At 37.8% G+C, this 16,472-nt stretch overlaps 1 protein-coding gene across 1 annotated transcript; it reads right to left on the reverse strand.

Moving 5' to 3' along the window:
• Positions 1-4,593: 4,593 nt before the first annotated feature.
• Positions 4,594-15,757, reverse strand: LOC109216966 (zinc finger CCCH domain-containing protein 6). The gene is made up of 4 exons (XM_019381189.1): positions 15,351-15,757; positions 9,671-9,880; positions 6,016-6,140; positions 4,594-5,868 (listed from the first exon to the last, which is right to left on the reverse strand). The coding sequence occupies exons 1-4, from the start codon at positions 15,408-15,410 to the stop codon at positions 4,800-4,802; spliced, it is 1,464 nt and encodes a 487-aa protein (XP_019236734.1). The 5' UTR covers positions 15,411-15,757; the 3' UTR covers positions 4,594-4,799.
• Between the last annotated feature and the right edge of the window lie 715 nt (positions 15,758-16,472).

Consider the following 16,472-nt stretch of genomic DNA (forward strand, 5'->3'; position numbering starts at 1 on the left):
GACTCCCGAGGGTGGGAAATTCAGGTCGTGACAATTTGCTTCCTGTGGATTGACATACAAAAAGGAATATACGAATCAACATTAGTATTTTCAGATGAAAAAAAAGGAAAGGAAACAAAGTTTGAATATAATGAAGTTTAAGGAGGAAAGAAGGATTTTCAATCAAATCATGAATTCTGTCTTCCTCGTCCAATTACAGTAAAAGAAAATGTTTCCGCCATTAGAACTCAAGGTTGCATTATTTATAGCCAATAATCCTAATGTCGTTACAATTTCAACAGATTATAAATCATGTTTATTTGTCATTTTGTCATAATGTGCATGTTGTTACGTCACATTAACTAGAACACTCATGAAACTACATAGTGATTCTATGTGTTCGTAACGTGCAGACTCGTATGGTTCTGACTATAGTTCTTATTAACACTAACTAATTTTTATATCATGTGCAACTATAGTTATTGTAATGATAATAAAAACTTTAGTAACTAATAAACAGTCAACATAAAATACCGTATTCTTAACCTACGTGTATACTATAATTGCTTATCAAAATTATATAAGTAGTCTATCTGTATGAAGTAAACAGAACAATAAAATAATAAATAAAAGACAAGATTGTTTCCAACATCACACGTAATTTATGATTGTATATGTTTGTATTAATATTAATTGATACTAATGACTACTACTCATGTAAAGAACTGTGATTACATGATGTTTATCTAGCTACTACGAACAGGCACAAATAAAAATTGAACTACTCAATCATCTTTAACCACGGATCCATCACCGATCAAGTGGTCTATTTTTCCATCAGGGCGCTCAAAGAAGTCTGCCACATCCAAGTGGGTGATGTCAAAATCATTGTCAGAGACACAATTGGCTTCAGGGCCTTTATTCTTTAGAGATGCTTGATAAAGCTCAACCAAATGTCTTGGTACACAACAAATATTTGCCCAATGCCCTTTTCCACCGCAACGATAGCATTCAGTTTCTGAACCATTTGCTTTTGGCTTCTCATCTTTCCCTTTCCACTTTTGGTGGTTATTTCTCTTTGGGGGATGATTAACACCACGAAAATTTCTTCCTTGTCTACGGCTACGGCCACGGCTACGACCATGACCACGATCATGACTACGAATAGAGTCACGGCCTTTTCCACGCTTAGCATAATGGGAATACACCTCATCCATTTCAGGCAATGGTGTAGACCCAGTGGGTCGCTTTTCGTGATTTCTCATGAGCAAGTCATTGTTTCGCTCAGCCACAAGGAGAAGAGAAATCAGCTCAGAGTACTTCTTGAAACCTTTCTCTCTGTACTGCTGTTGCAAGACCATATTGGAGGCATGAAACGTTGTGAACGTTTTTTCAAGCATATCATAATCAGTGATAGTGTCTCCACAGAGTTTCAATTTAGAAGTAATTCTGAACATCGCAGAATTATATTCAGAAACAGACTTAAAGTCTTGGAGCCTCAGATGAGCCCAATCATATCGTGTTTGTGGAAGAGTGACCAACTTTAAGTTGTCATATCTTTCTTTTAAGCCATTCCACAAAATAAGTGGATCTTTGACTGTGACATATTCAATTTTCAACCCTTCATCAAGGTGATGGCGCAAGAAAATCAAGGCCTTAGCACAGTCTTGGGTGGATGCTTTATTTCTGTCTTTAATGGCGTCTCCAAGACCCATGGCATCTAAATGGATTTCAGCATCCAACACCCATGTCATATAGTTCTTGCCCGAAATTTCAAGGGCAACGAACTTTCTTTTCATAATATCAGTCATAATTAAAAAGAGGAGAAAAATTACCTTAATCTTCTCAAAGAGCTTCTTGAGACGGTAGAGTCTCGTGCTGATAACGTGTTATGAAACAATAAAAGAAGAAGAAGAGTATTGCAGAGAAAAAGAGAGAAGGAATTCTTATTGAATTTTGGGATGAATTACAATGGAATAGAACCCTCTATTTATAGGGAGATGGTGACTTAGCCACCAAGTAATAAACCCTAGAATCTCTCTAAATATGGACATTCACCATAAATAGGATTCTATTTATAACAAAACACCCTTTAAACCATCCGTTAATATCTGTATGGTCTATTTGGGTTCCAAGTAGAAAAATAGTACGGGCTAACCAATTTTCGGATTGGTAATTAAAAAATAGCAAGTATTTGTGAAGTCATTAAAAAATAGCCACTATTTTGTTAAAACATGAAAAGTTCCAGCATAATATGCTGGATTATGGAGCCCCTACGTATAAATTTCCAGCATATTATGTTGGAACTCCAGCACATTATGTTGAAATCTCATATGTAAAAAATTCGAACTCGAACATATTATGCTGGGGTGTTTCCAGATTTTTAAAGGTGTTTTTGTTCAGATTTTATCTTTACATGTAAAAGTGGCTAAATTTCGATTACTTTTGAAATTGTGGCTATTTTTCAATTACTAGTTGTAAATCTGGCTATTTCTGGAGGGGTCCTCAAAGAACCTTGCGCCATCCAACCCGGAGGAATTGGTAAAAATTATACGGGATGCCCTATTTGGTCACCCCCATTTAACCTGTACCTACTTTTTAATTTTTCTTTTTAACTAGTACCCCAAAATTTAAATAACTTCAAGTCATTTTCTCCCTCCCTCCCTCCTCCTCCTCCTCCTCCTCCTCCTCCTCCTTTTTCTTCTTCTTCTTCGCTGTGAAAATAAAGGTGATGGTAAATTCATATGGTATTTGTGAGCATATTTTAAGGTAGTTTATGGTATTTTACAGTGGTGAGCTGTTGTGGCATTTTTTTTCTTCTACTGCTTAGGGTTTCTCCTTTTTCTTAATTGCAAATTGGGTTTGTTATATTTATTGTCGTTTTGACCAATTGATGATTGGAATTTGTTCTTGATGATATTTGGAGGTTTGTTTCAAATTTGAGCTCATTTGGAGTAGATTTAGGTGTTAAATCGTGTATTGGATTGTTAAAATTCGAAGAACCAATTTCTGTTTCTGAGAAATTTGCACTTCAGACCTACGTGGCCTTAAGTGCATGAAAATATTGGTTGCACTGTAGACCTATTTGGACTTAAGTGCATCTACAGTGCAATTTTTTCACGTCAGACCTATCTGGCCTTAAGTGCATGAAAACATTGGTTGCACTTCAGACTTATTTGGCCTAAAGTGTACCTGAAGTGCAATTTTTTCACTTTAGAGTTATTTGACCTTAAGTGCATGTAAATATTTGTTGCACTTCACACCTATTTGGCTTTGCACTTTAGACTTAATTGGCCTTAAGTGCATTGCACTTCAGACTAATTTTTTTTTTTTTTTTTTTTTTACTTCAGACCCAATAAGTCTGAAGTTGATCCTGAAGTGAGTAGGCTTGCAAATTTTTGTGCAAGATGGATATAAGTTCAATTGTGACCCCAAAACTGGGTATAGATATAAATGCCCCGAGAAATTGTCTAGGCCGAATGAGTTCTAAGGGATCATAAATCGTCGGTTGAATTTATTATTTACTTTTTTTAGTCAGTATCGATTGATTATACATGTTTATATATACACATACTATACATCCGCCAGCTATTTTTTAATTTAAGGAGGGTGAACGACTATTTAGGTAAATTCTTCTCTTAAGTTTTCTACATTGACGATTTATAGATATTCATTGGTAATCCTATACAAACAGTAGCTAGCCTACTATCGTGAGTTACAAGTTACGAAAGTGTAAAAAAAAAAAATTATATTGTCGGTGTATATTATTTAAATCCGGACAAATAATTTAGTCTAACTTCTTTACGTCGATTGTGTAAAAGAATTTAAACTCTAAAAGAACGTTTATTAATTTAAAAGAGAATCACAACCATAATAAGTGAGATTAATAACATGAAATATAAGAGATAACCTACTAAAATTTATTAGGCCTTTGCAATCTCTTCTCTCCATTGGTTTTCACTTATAATTTCTCAGATTTCTTGATGCCTTCCATTTTCTTTTTCTTGTGAAGTTCTGTAACTAAGACATTACACTATCTAAGCCAACTACTTTGTCAAGATTTGCTGAACCTAAGATATGTTCATCCAACAGGAACAAAACCTCCATCTACTAACTATACTTGGTGTAGTATTTAGTTACTTTTCTACATAAGTACATTATGGCTATCAATATTTGAATACTTCAAAAGTGTCCAACTATGAATTTTCGTGTTACTCCACCTACCTATCGTCTTCATTTGCTAAGACACCTCGAGTTAGATGTTGGATTCTTCAAGAGAACTCTAAAGTTTGAAGGGTTAAATTGCCTAATTCTTACCACTTCACACCTCGAGTAACATTAGTCAAATTAACTATAGGTACTTTGTCGTGGTGCTAAAAGATCACCTTACCCCCATATGTCAAACATGTGTTTATATCAACTTCTTTATAGGTACTTTACAAGTCTAATGGGTAGCATTATAAAATTTCCACAATGATTGTGGGTTGAGTGGGTTGAGGGGGGGGGGGGGGGTTGCAAAGAAGACTCGAAATGCTTAGGGCCAGCCACTAGAACACATTAACTTATAAAAAAATAACTTAATTGGACATCAAGCATCATAATAAAAGTACCAAAAAAGAAAAGAGAAGGAATTTATCACTGATTTGTAAAGTAATTGGGGCAAAAACCCGACATATCTTGCTAAAGTAAGTATTTAACGAAATTGGCTCATTGTAGGGAATAAAGAAAGAAGGTAAAAAGGGTTTAAAAAAATGGCCGAGCTGCAACAAGCAATTCCTTTTGAGAAAAAAATAATGTACACGGAAGTGCCAACTGCATTACTATGTACCAGTAATCTCCCTATCCATTTTCATTCTCTTTGAATTTTGCACCTCTGGCAAGCTACCAACTCTCTGTTGCGAGGATGCATCATGTAAATACGCACAGTTCACGCCATGGCGGCATCCCTTTGAACTATTAAAATAGATGCAAGGCTTCATTATCTTAGGTTTTGAATCTCTAAGATTAGAGCTATTTATTGATTCTTGAACTGAACCTAAATGCTGGTTGTTTCGGTTGCTATACTGTGGCAATGTTTCTTGACTTTCCCCTCCATGTTGCTGAATGAGACTCTTGTAATAGTTGATGTCCCTAGCTACAGGTACTGACATAGACGAAGAAGGTGTTGACACGGATGCTACTGGAGCTCCTACAGAAGGTAAAGGAGCTGATACGACCTCAGGTACACGAGGCCTCAAACTGGGAATGGGTCCTATCCTACTTGGAGCAGAGTGGAAGGGCCCATTAGAAGCACCTGCCACCGAGGGCATAACTAGTTCTGTTCTACTGACGTGAACTGCAGGAGGATCTGTTCTACCAGTGTGAACGAAAGATGGATCAGCTCGACTGACTACAGCCTGAGGTGGAGCAGTACTACTTGATGCCTGCGGCCTTGGGTTGGGCATGTTACTAGCAGCAGACATATTTTGGTTACTTGTAGGTGGCACGCTATGGGAGCTGGTGCCTACTCCTTGCTGTGTAACCAATTGTCCAACAATTTTTGGATCACTCAAAATTTTTATGAGCAGCTCATGGTCAATCAGATTTCCTTGGCCATTGTCTGCCATGAGTGCAGTTAAAGCAGCCTTAGCTGCTGCTACAACATCAGGCTCCACTTCAGGAACTACTCCAGCCGATGAGATTCCAGGGACTGGAAGGTTATTTCCGGCACTTTTGTTGGACAAGGGAACTCCAGACTGCATTACCTGCCCCTTTGAGCTAACTGCATTCGAAGGTAGCACAGTACCAAATGATGGATCTGCTACTTCCTCCTCTTCAACAGGAGTTATGGGTATAACAGGTGTGTTCTGCTCATTATGAAGAGTCTCTTCTCCAGGAACCATTGAAGGACTGCGTGAAAGTAAAAAGCCAATTTTAGGAGAAGTAACATCAAGAACTAAACGGAGATCAATAGGAAGAAAGAAAAAAAAGCAGCAAAATATTATCAGAAGAAAGAAACCGAAATAGAAAAATTCCAACGAGATTGAAGTATCATACTTTGGAGGAATGGAAGATTCGCGTGGATAAATAGCTTCAAGCACTCTCATCTCCCGTTTTTCCTGAACCTCCATTTCATTGCTTTCTTCACCGGCGACCACTCGCCATTTTGTAGCAAGTACAAACTGTTAGAATGAAGGGCAGTGTAGAAATTAATACACTGATACCATGACTATCTGCTGCATAGTTGCATGCTTAAGGGTCCACAAACGGACAATTTCGCCATTATGTTTTAACTTTGGGAACTGTTTTTTAATTTTCTTTTTTTTGTTTGTGTGTGTGTGTGGGTTGGGTGGGTGGGGGGTTGGGGGGGGCTCGCATTTCTAATGTGAATCTATATCATCAGAAGGAAAAAGGGAAAAACGGAAAAGAAGAAACAATATGCCGATGTTGCTTGAAATAAATAAAAAAATGTTCCACAATCTGACATAACATGACTCCTTTCTTCTTTTTTCTTTTCCCCTCAATACTGCTTGAGATAAACTATTAATTCCAACACATATACTCTCTCAACAGCTGATGTTTATGTGGCCTCAACATTACAAAGTCACGGGAAAACAAGAAAGAACTTCAAGTACAACACATAAATACCACACACAGAGTAAACTACCAACTTTTCATTTTAATTTCTGCTCTTCCATTCTTGTTAATCAACATAATTTAGGGTCAATGCTTCCAATTTTCTCCCGGTACTTAAACATCTAGCGAAATGTCTCAGATGTAATGTGGAATCTTGGTGTTTTGACAATATTTGTGCTGCCTTTTGTATTATCAGGGTCATCCCAACTGGATTTTGTAGGAGGATGGAGTTCTTTTTTTCTTTTAATAAGGTAGAAGGACGGAGTTCTTAGATCCATGCTCCACTCTCCTCAGCATTTCTCTATGGTACCTTTGATCAGGATTCAAAGAGAAATACTCTCTGGATTAAGAGGTAATCATGTGATTCTGTTCGATGAGGAATTAATAAGAAAAGAACATTATTACTAGGGAACGGTTAGCAGGTTAAAGGAGGAATGTGGAGGCTATATGTGTTCGAGATAAAATTCTTTTGTACCGAATTTACATTAGTATTTGCATTATCCATATGCTCTAAAGGCGATTCATTTTGTAGAGAAATCTAGCAATTCATAGCCTCTGTCAAAACGAGTAGAATGCAAAATGAAAATCTGACCTAATCCAAGTGGTGTATACTTGCCAGAAAAAATGTATGTCCAAGTTGTATATTGGAAGCTGTATCCAAGTATTGACTCATTTGTTCCAATTGGCTACCTAGGAGGAAACAAGTGATCATTTTGAAATCGGGGGGAGTGAACAGCGACGTGAGTCTTGACTCACAAGTCATCTCAAGAAAGGAAGTTCTAAGTACCTAGGGTCGATTATCCAGGGGAACAGGGAGATCAACGAGGATGTCACGCACCGTATAGGGGCAGGTTGGATGAAATGGAGGTTAGCATTTGGCGTTTTGTGTAACAAGAAGGAGCCCCCGAAACTTAAAAGCAGGTTCTACAGAGCGGTGGTTAGACCGGCCATGTTGTATAGGACAGAATGTTGGCCAGTCAAAATTGCCCATATCCAGAAGATGAAAGTAGCAGAAATGAGGATGTTGAGATGGATGTGCGAGCAAACGAGGTTGGATAAGATTAAGAATGAAGGTATTCAGACAGGGTGGGCGTGGCTCCCATGGAAGACAAAATGCGTGAAGTGAGGCTTAGGTAGTTCGGGCACGTGCAGAGTAAAAGCCTAGATGCCCATGTTAGGAGGTGCGAGCGATTGGCTTTGACGGGTCTGAGAAGAGGTAGAGGGCGGCCAAAGAAGTATTGGGGAGAGATGATCAGGTAGGACATGGCGCGACTTCAGCTCACCGAGGACATGGCCCTTGATAGGAAGGTATGAAGGGAGAACATTAGGGTAGTAGGTTAGTAGGTAGTGAGCGTTTTCCTGCTCCGCTCTGTGTGTAAGTCTAGTCGGTTAGTGTCGTGTTTCAGTATGCTAGAGGTTCATGTTGTGCTCATACTATTTTCTAGGACCTCGTCACTGCACTGATTATTGACATTGCTTTTCCAGATATATTTTCTGATTCTTGGCCTGCTGGTACTTTCTTTCTGGTTATGTTGTTATTATTCTATCGTCGCATTTCGTCTTCTTGTGTCGAGGGTCTATCGGAAACAGCCTCTCTACCTCAGGGTAGGGGTAAGGTCTGCGTACACACTACCCTCCCCAGACCCCACTGTGCGGGATTATACTAGGTAGTTGTTGTTGTATGGGTTGGAGAAACGTCTTTCTAGTTTCATCCCCCACTTATACATTACTCCTATCCCAATTTGTTTGGCATTCTTTTCTTGTTCGTCATTCAAGAAACACTGTCACCTTTCTATATTTAGAAGCCTATAACATTTACACTTCATTATGACCTTAATGAGATGCTCTTCTAGGAGCTGACATGATTTGTTGCAGACCCTAGAAGGTTACTTTTGGTATTTGTTGGTATCAGATGGCACCAACAAATTGTGACAGAGAGAATAACTCTCTGGTTGACAACACAAACATCCAATTTAGTCATGGAGAACGAAGAAGCCACGAAAAGGGAAGAGGAAGAAACAAAACTCTTATTCAATTGAGTTGGGGAACATCATATAAGAGGGCTTCTTAAAGATTTAGACAAAAATGACATAACGAAAATGTAAACTACATGAAATGAGAAAATTTTAACCGACATGAATTAAGGAAAGTTTAGACTAAGGAAACTTTCCTAATTATTGGAATTTCTCACACAGCTGTCAATGCCACACCTTTTGATCAATGCAGGTACTAGCATTGAGTTCTTCTACATCTGAGTGGCAAGATACTACAATTTTTTGGTCAAAAATTATCTGTTGCAGTCTTCGATGCATCGCCAGCTTGACATTATCATTCTAGATGCAAGAAATGATTTTACTTCGGAATTTCTCGTCTAAAGACAGACTTTGTGAGAGTCTTTCCTTATTAAATATTGGGTTTCAGCAAGACAAAGGATTTGATTTTGGCTTGCTTGGTATACTCCGTCCAGCAAAAGACTTGGGATGGTTACTTTGGAAGTTTGCTAGTTTGTTAATTGTTTATGTACCTGGAACTTCCAATACTTTGGCACTGCAGATTTAAAAGGAGTAAGGGAAGATCTTTTTATTTTTTTAAAAAAAAAAAATTATGTCAATGTACTTTTTTGATGGGTTGTTTTTCAAAATAATCAAATAGAAAGTCTCTTTCTGTTTTGCAATCTTTTCTCTACATCGAAACGATAGTTTATACAACTCAGCCATTCAGCCTTGTTAACATGCAGGATCAGAATAAGCACCTCATTTGTCTTTTTACTAACTAATACCACAGCAAATTCAAATTCTGAAACTCCTCGCACACAGATTATAAATTCAAACTAGTAGCAGATAGACTATACTTCTTTGATCAGTGGATAGACTATATGGTTTCTTTTTTCTCCTTGATCAGTAGCCTATGTGTTCATCTTTAGACATTATAATAAGTCAAACTGCAGAAGTCAATACCCTGAGTTTTTTTTTAATTCATTCATGAGGAGAGTCATAACTCATAACTATTACTGCAATGATACCCTAAATAGTGCTTACTAATAAAGTATTATCTGGAAAAAAAAAAAAAAACTCACAGAGGGAGGACGAGTCCATTTGATCACAGGGATTTGAGCTAATTTATTCTTCCAGAGGCTTGCAGGCTGTGCACCTTCGAAGCCTGGTGGTAAATTATCATCAGACACCAAAACACCTGCGTGCAAAGGCCATGATATCTTTGCTTGGAGGTGATCTTGAGCTCCTAATCCAACTTGGGCAGGGGATTCTTCAGAAAGGAAAAGTCTTACCTATTAAAAGAAAGAATTATCCTATTAGAAAGAAAAGCAATCAATTCAGCAACATCAGTCAATCAACACATATATACCCTATTCAGAGAAAAGGTTGACTAAGATAGGTTCCAGAACACATCATTATTCAAATACAGGTACTGATCCATAAAAATCGCTGAATATGAACTAATAAATCTCATATAAGACGAAAATACCATAGAAGATCTGAGGTGAGATTCTGACCTAGCAAGAAAGTGCATAAAACAAAATGGGAATTCCTGTTGTTACTGCATTGTTCCTACATTTTGACCTACTGCATTGGCTTTTTGAGCGACGGTGATGCACTTACACAACCTCACTCAAATATGCCACCAAATTTAAGTAATTACATACCAATTTCATCCGTTTATTCAATCATCAACCTAAGTGAGCAAGTGTGACACTTCTTTCTCGCCTCCGCGGACGACTGCGATTTTCCCACTATAGCCCAACTCAAACAAGAAATTTGAAACCCACTACTTCCCTTTCCCAACTCCCGTAACAAAAAAAAATAAGGATAAAGCACAAAGGAAGATAAGGAAAGAAGAAAGTCCCTGACTAACCGAAGGATGAGGAAACAGACAAAGCACAAACCAGAGAAACAGAAAGCTGCATATTACCGCATTAGAGAAGTACGATCTGAATGAAATAGCAGTCTAGGACAAACTTAAAAGAGACAAGGTAACTTCAATAGCAGCGAGACAAGCAACACGTGATCTCAGAGATCATTAACACAAACTTTTCTTGCTCTCATGAATACTTGTTGCAATAGAATTTGGGGACTAGTTTTTTTTTTAGATTAAATGGTTTCAACCTAATATGCATGAGAATTGGTGGCTAACATAGCATCTGTACCAATATAAGCTTCCACTACTCTTCTCCGGTAAGTGGAAAATTGAGTCTCCCAAACCAAGCTTATCATTGGTACTTTTTTTATTTGATTGTGTTTTGGCTTGTCAGTGATATTTTTCACGCCTACCCCCCCCCCCCCCCCATCCCAGTGCTTCTTTTACCCATCTTCCTCAACTTATATTCGATGTGAGACCTTTACATTGTAAAACACTAAGACTATGATAACGCTATCATACTCGTCGTATTTAACTGGACCTTTTTTTTCTTCTTCTTCACATATAACAAGTGTACACGCTACATGATTACTCTTCATGACTTCTGATACCATAAATCAAACCAAAGGAAGACCGTTACTTTGTTCATTTGTCACTGCAACAGCTTCTAAACCCTAATGCAAACTGATGCACAAGACTACTGGCCACTTCAAAAGTAAAATAGTTGAGACCCTTTAAAGCGAAACATCATTTCAGCATGATCGAACTAATGAAAACTCATCTCCTTGTGCTCTTCTGTCTTTCCCACCTTCATATGTCAATCTCATTGCTGGTAACCTAACATATACGGGATGCCAGCATGTATTTATCAACAAGTTTCTATCTATACAACAACAACAACAACAAAAAATCTAGTGTAAACCCATGAGTGGGATCTGGGAAGGGTAGTGTGTACGCAGACCTTACCCTATTTTAATAAGGTAAAGAGGCAGTTTCCCGTAGACCCTCGGCACAAGGAAAGATGCAAAAAGAAGCAGTAGCAACTAATCCAACATCAGCAAAATAACAAGACAAACCAAAGCGGAAGAAACAACATGCAGTAATAGAAACTCACGAAAAATAGGAAAGTACAAGACTAACCATAGTACTGCTGGTTTGGACAGGGAAACGCACGATTACCTACAAGTCTTCTACCCTAATCCTCGACCTCCACACCTTCCTATCAAGGGTCATATCTTCGGTAAGCCGAAGCAGCGGCATGTCCTGCCTAATCACCTCTCTCCGATGCTTCTTTGGCCTATGTCTACCTCTTCTCAAACCCACCAAGGCCAACCTCTCACATCTACTCACTGGGACATCAGTGCCTCTCCTCTTCACATGCCCAACTTCCCGCATCGTGTCCGCCATGGGGCCACGCCCACCTTGTCCCGAATAACTTCATTCACAATCTTATCTAATCTGATAGGTCTGCACATCCATCTCAACATCCTCATTTCTGCTACCTTCATCCTGTGGATGTAAGAGTTCTTGACAGACCAACCTTCAGCCACATACTACATAGTCGGTCTAACCACCGCGTAGTAAAACTTACCTCTAAGTTTTGGTGGTACATTAACACCGGATGCGAGCCTCCACTTCATCCACCCCGCACCAATATGATTAGTAACATCCTCGTTAATCTCTCCATTACCTTGAATCACTAACCCAAGGTACTTGAAACTTCCTTTCTTGGGGATAAGAGGCGGAGCTAGGATTTAAAGTTTGTGGTTTCGAGATTCTATTTCGTTTATGTTACTGGGTTCTAAATTAACAATTTATATATATTCAATGAATTTTTAAGACAAATACATGATATGGACCAAAGTTACTGGATTCGACCGAAACCGCAAGCCCTATGCTAGCTCCGCCCCTGTGGGGGATGACTTGTGTATCAAACCTTCCGTCCACATCTGCTTCATGAGTCACATCACTGAACTTGCACTACAAGTATTCAGTCTTGATCCTACTCAGCTTGAAACCTTTAGACTCCAGGGTCTATCTCCAAACCTCCAATCTCGCGTTCACCCCAACTTGCGTCTCGTCAATCAATACAATGTCATTTGCAAATAACATACACCATGGCACCTCTCCTTGAATGTGCCGCATTAATGCGTCCATCGCCAAGGCAAATAAAAACGGGCTAGGGGTTGATCTGTGGTGCAACTCATCATAACAGTAAAGTGTTCCGAGTCTCTCACTGTCTAGCTCCATCATACATGTCCTTTATCACCCTAGTATAAGCCACTAGAATACCTCTAGCCTCTAAAAAATTTCCACAAGACCTCTATAGGGATTTTGTCATATGCTTATTCTAGGTCAATGAATACCATATTCAAGTCCCTCTTCCTCTCCCTATAGTGTTTCACCAATCTCCTAATAAGGTGAATAGCTTCCGTAGTAGAACGCCTCGGTATGAATCCGAATTGGTTCTCGAAAATAGACACACTCATCACCCACACTTCCACCACCCTCTTCCAAACTTCATAGTACGGCTTAACAATTTGATACCCATATAATTATTGCAATTTTGGATATCGCCCTTGTTCTTATACAACATAATCATCGTACTCCACCTCCACTCTTCGGCCATCTTCTTTGGCCTAAAAATGACATTAAACAACCTAAAGCCACTCCAAGCCGGCCACGCCCCCGTTCCTCCAAATCTACTGGAATTTTGTTTGGCCCCGTCTCTCTTCCCCTACTCATCTTACGCATTGCCTAAGTTAAGCAAACTCTTTGATTTTGGTGTCGTCCCTGTTCCAATACGAGATGGGGACGGGAGCGGAAGCGGATACGTCCCGAATTCGGACAACTGACTTTGGACACTTTGACCGGAGTCCATCGACAAATTGGGAGAAAAACTAAGGTTTTTATTTCTCAAAATCAAAAATAAAACAGATTTAAGAGAATGAAAGAATAATGTCCATCTTGGAGAATGAAAATATTCATGTAAGTTATTCACAGAATATCTCTCAAAATTTACAAATTTTTAAAGCTCTATTTTTTATTAGCCGAATCCTCGCACCCGTATCCATATTCGGATCCGCACACCCAAATCTTAAAATTTAGATTTTGTCGAATCTGATACTAGGATCCGTCCCCGTATCGGATACCGGCACCAAAGTCCGAGCAACTCAACGCATAGCCCCCTCGACCTCCGCAATTGTTATACACTACAATACCCAAAAACTTGATTGCTCTCAGGGTGTTCCAACTCACCCAGCACAATGTTCCTATCCCTAGAAGTACGTCTGGCATCTTCGTCTCATAAGTGTCTTTTCCATCAAAACTTTGTCTTCCTCATCTTTGATGCACTTCACTTGGTCGTAATCTCGGGCCTTCCTCTCTCTCGCCTTGGCTAGCCTGAACACCTTCTTATCCCTGCCTTTGTTCCCGAGTTCTTCATATAGACATCCAAACACTGCAGTCTTGGCTGCCGAAACCGCTAATTTAGCCTCCTTCTTAACCTTCTTATAGCACTCCCTATTCTCCCTCTTCTTCTCCTCGTCTATGCTCTCCGCTAACTTTCGGAAAGAATGGTGATCCTTAAGTTTTGTTTTCTTTTTTATTATTTCAATTCTTTTAATGGAAAAGGAGATATCTTTAAGTTCTGTGACTATCAAGTGTAAATTTAACCAGCATGAACCATCTGAGAAGGAATTTTCTCCACGTAGCTTTTAAGGGTACAACAACAGTTACGCCTCAAACCCAAAACAATTGGGGCCAGATATATGTATCCTCAAACATCCCACTCGATTTAGATTGATTCCATTTCAACACCCAAATAATTTATCTTTTAAGATATATTAGGAATTCCCTAAAGGTTCTTTACATGTTTCACTGATATTAGCTTCTGATAGTAGATTATCAAAACTTGTCAACATTCTACAACAAGAGAATTAGTCAGGAATGCTAGCGTATGTATCTAAACCTTGGTTGGTGAAGTTAACAAGTAACTACGTCGGTGGGAGAATGAGTATCTAGTGGAGTAGTCAATGTGCACAAAAGCTAATTAGACACCATCATTAACCAGGAAGAAGAAGAAGACTCTGTTCACTTGTTTCCTCTTTTCTCTTTTTAACTAAACTCGTGCATTGTATTGATTTATGCCATTAAGCGGTGATTAGCTTCATGCAAAGTAAGCATACAGAAGCAAAGTAGAATAAATTTAGAAAGTAGTACTTCACTTAAAATTGAAGACCATTTTGTGACCAAGCACTTAAAGCTGAAGACTATATCTACTTTTTCTCTTCTCCTCAATTTTTTGGACGAGTACACTTGAGAAATTTTGATCAACACATATTACTGGATTCTTTGGTTTCAAACTAAACTGAATTATTTAGCTATCTCTTTCTGCTAAAATTAGCTTTCCATCAATCATTCAATAAATACATCAATCAATTACCCCTCAACTCCGAACTAGTTTGGCTTTCAAAATGTTAACATTAGCTTTCGGTTGCAGAATTGATAAATTCTGGTGATGCCTTAAACATATGACTTCTGAAACAAAGTTGAAAGTACTGAGAAATTAATGCCATGTCATTCCTTATACCATTCAAAACTAAACAATTTTAATGTAACTAGCAATGATAAATTTGAGAAATCGGGATTAAAAGATAAATCCAACAACAAAAACAATGAAATTTGAGCAAAACGTCGTCAAAATCCATTCCAATTTTGGACCTATTTCATTCGAATTTGAGCAAAACGAAATTGTTTATCAACACTTTGAGTTCATTAGTTTTCAATTTTTTTTTCTTTCTTTTTTGGTTATTTAACACTGGGATTGGACAGATAATTACAGAAGAAATGAGGAAAATTATGGATCCTTATAAAGATTTTACCTGACAAAGGTTTACATCTGAAGCCCAAGTAACTCTTTTTGATTTCTGCTGTCCTCGCATATTTACAAATGCAAAAAAATTCGGTTCGGTAAACAAATATAAATCTTAAATCCAATGGATGAATAGAGATTTTTATTATCAAATCACAACAGTCAAATTCGCCGACTTATCAGTATCCAAAAACCCTAATAAAATGTGCTAATTTGATCTGACTGCGACCCGATAAGAAGAACGATCTTTTGGCGGAAGTATTAACTTATCGTACATAGAGAGAGAGAGGAGCAGAGATCAAAGGTAACCCTAATTAAGAACCCTGTTCCTCCGATCTTTTTCTGCGCCCCTTTTTATTTTTTTCTAATTATGAACTGTTCACTCACTATTTTATGATTTTATCACTGGAAACAGAGCCCTGGTCAGCGTTTGTTCCCTTTTTCTTCTCTTTTTCCCTTTTTTGTTTTTGTTTAAGGATGTGTTTGGTATGACAAAAGCTTTTTTTTTTATGAAAATTCTTGTGGAAATCATTTTTTGGTATTTGATTATTAGAGGATATTTTTAAGAAAAACATATTCCATCAAAAATTATAAAACGACTTATGCTTGCGGGAAAAGACTATTTTTCTTATAACTATTTTAATTTTAACTATATTACTTATTCCAACCAACACTTAGTAGGCGTTTGGACATAAGAATTGTAAAATTTGAAAAAATGGTGAAAAAATTTTTCCAATGAAAATGGTATTTGAAATTTAGAGTTGTGTTTGGACATAATTTCAGTTTGGATTTTTTTTAAGTTTTGTGAGTGATTTGAGTGAAAATTTTGAAAAACAGCTTTTTGCAGTTTTTCAAATTTTCGAAAATTTTCAAATGCATCTTCAAGTGAAAATTGGAAATTTTATGTACAAACACTGATTTTGAAAAAAAAGTAAAATTTTCTTGGAAAAATCTTCCATCAAATTTTATGACCAAACGGGCACTTATAACATGTTTGGTTAAGCTTTTCAAGGTCAAAAGTGTTTTTTCCTCCAAAAAAGTGTTTTATTTTTTTTTTTTCAAATTTGAAGTGGTTGGCCTTTTAGGAGGAAAAAAATAATTTTGAATAGAAGCATAAGTTATTTTTCAGAGG

This window comes from Nicotiana attenuata, unplaced genomic scaffold (assembly GCF_001879085.1).
Source record: "Nicotiana attenuata strain UT unplaced genomic scaffold, NIATTr2, whole genome shotgun sequence".
In the NCBI taxonomy this organism is placed as follows: Eukaryota; Viridiplantae; Streptophyta; class Magnoliopsida; order Solanales; family Solanaceae; genus Nicotiana; species Nicotiana attenuata.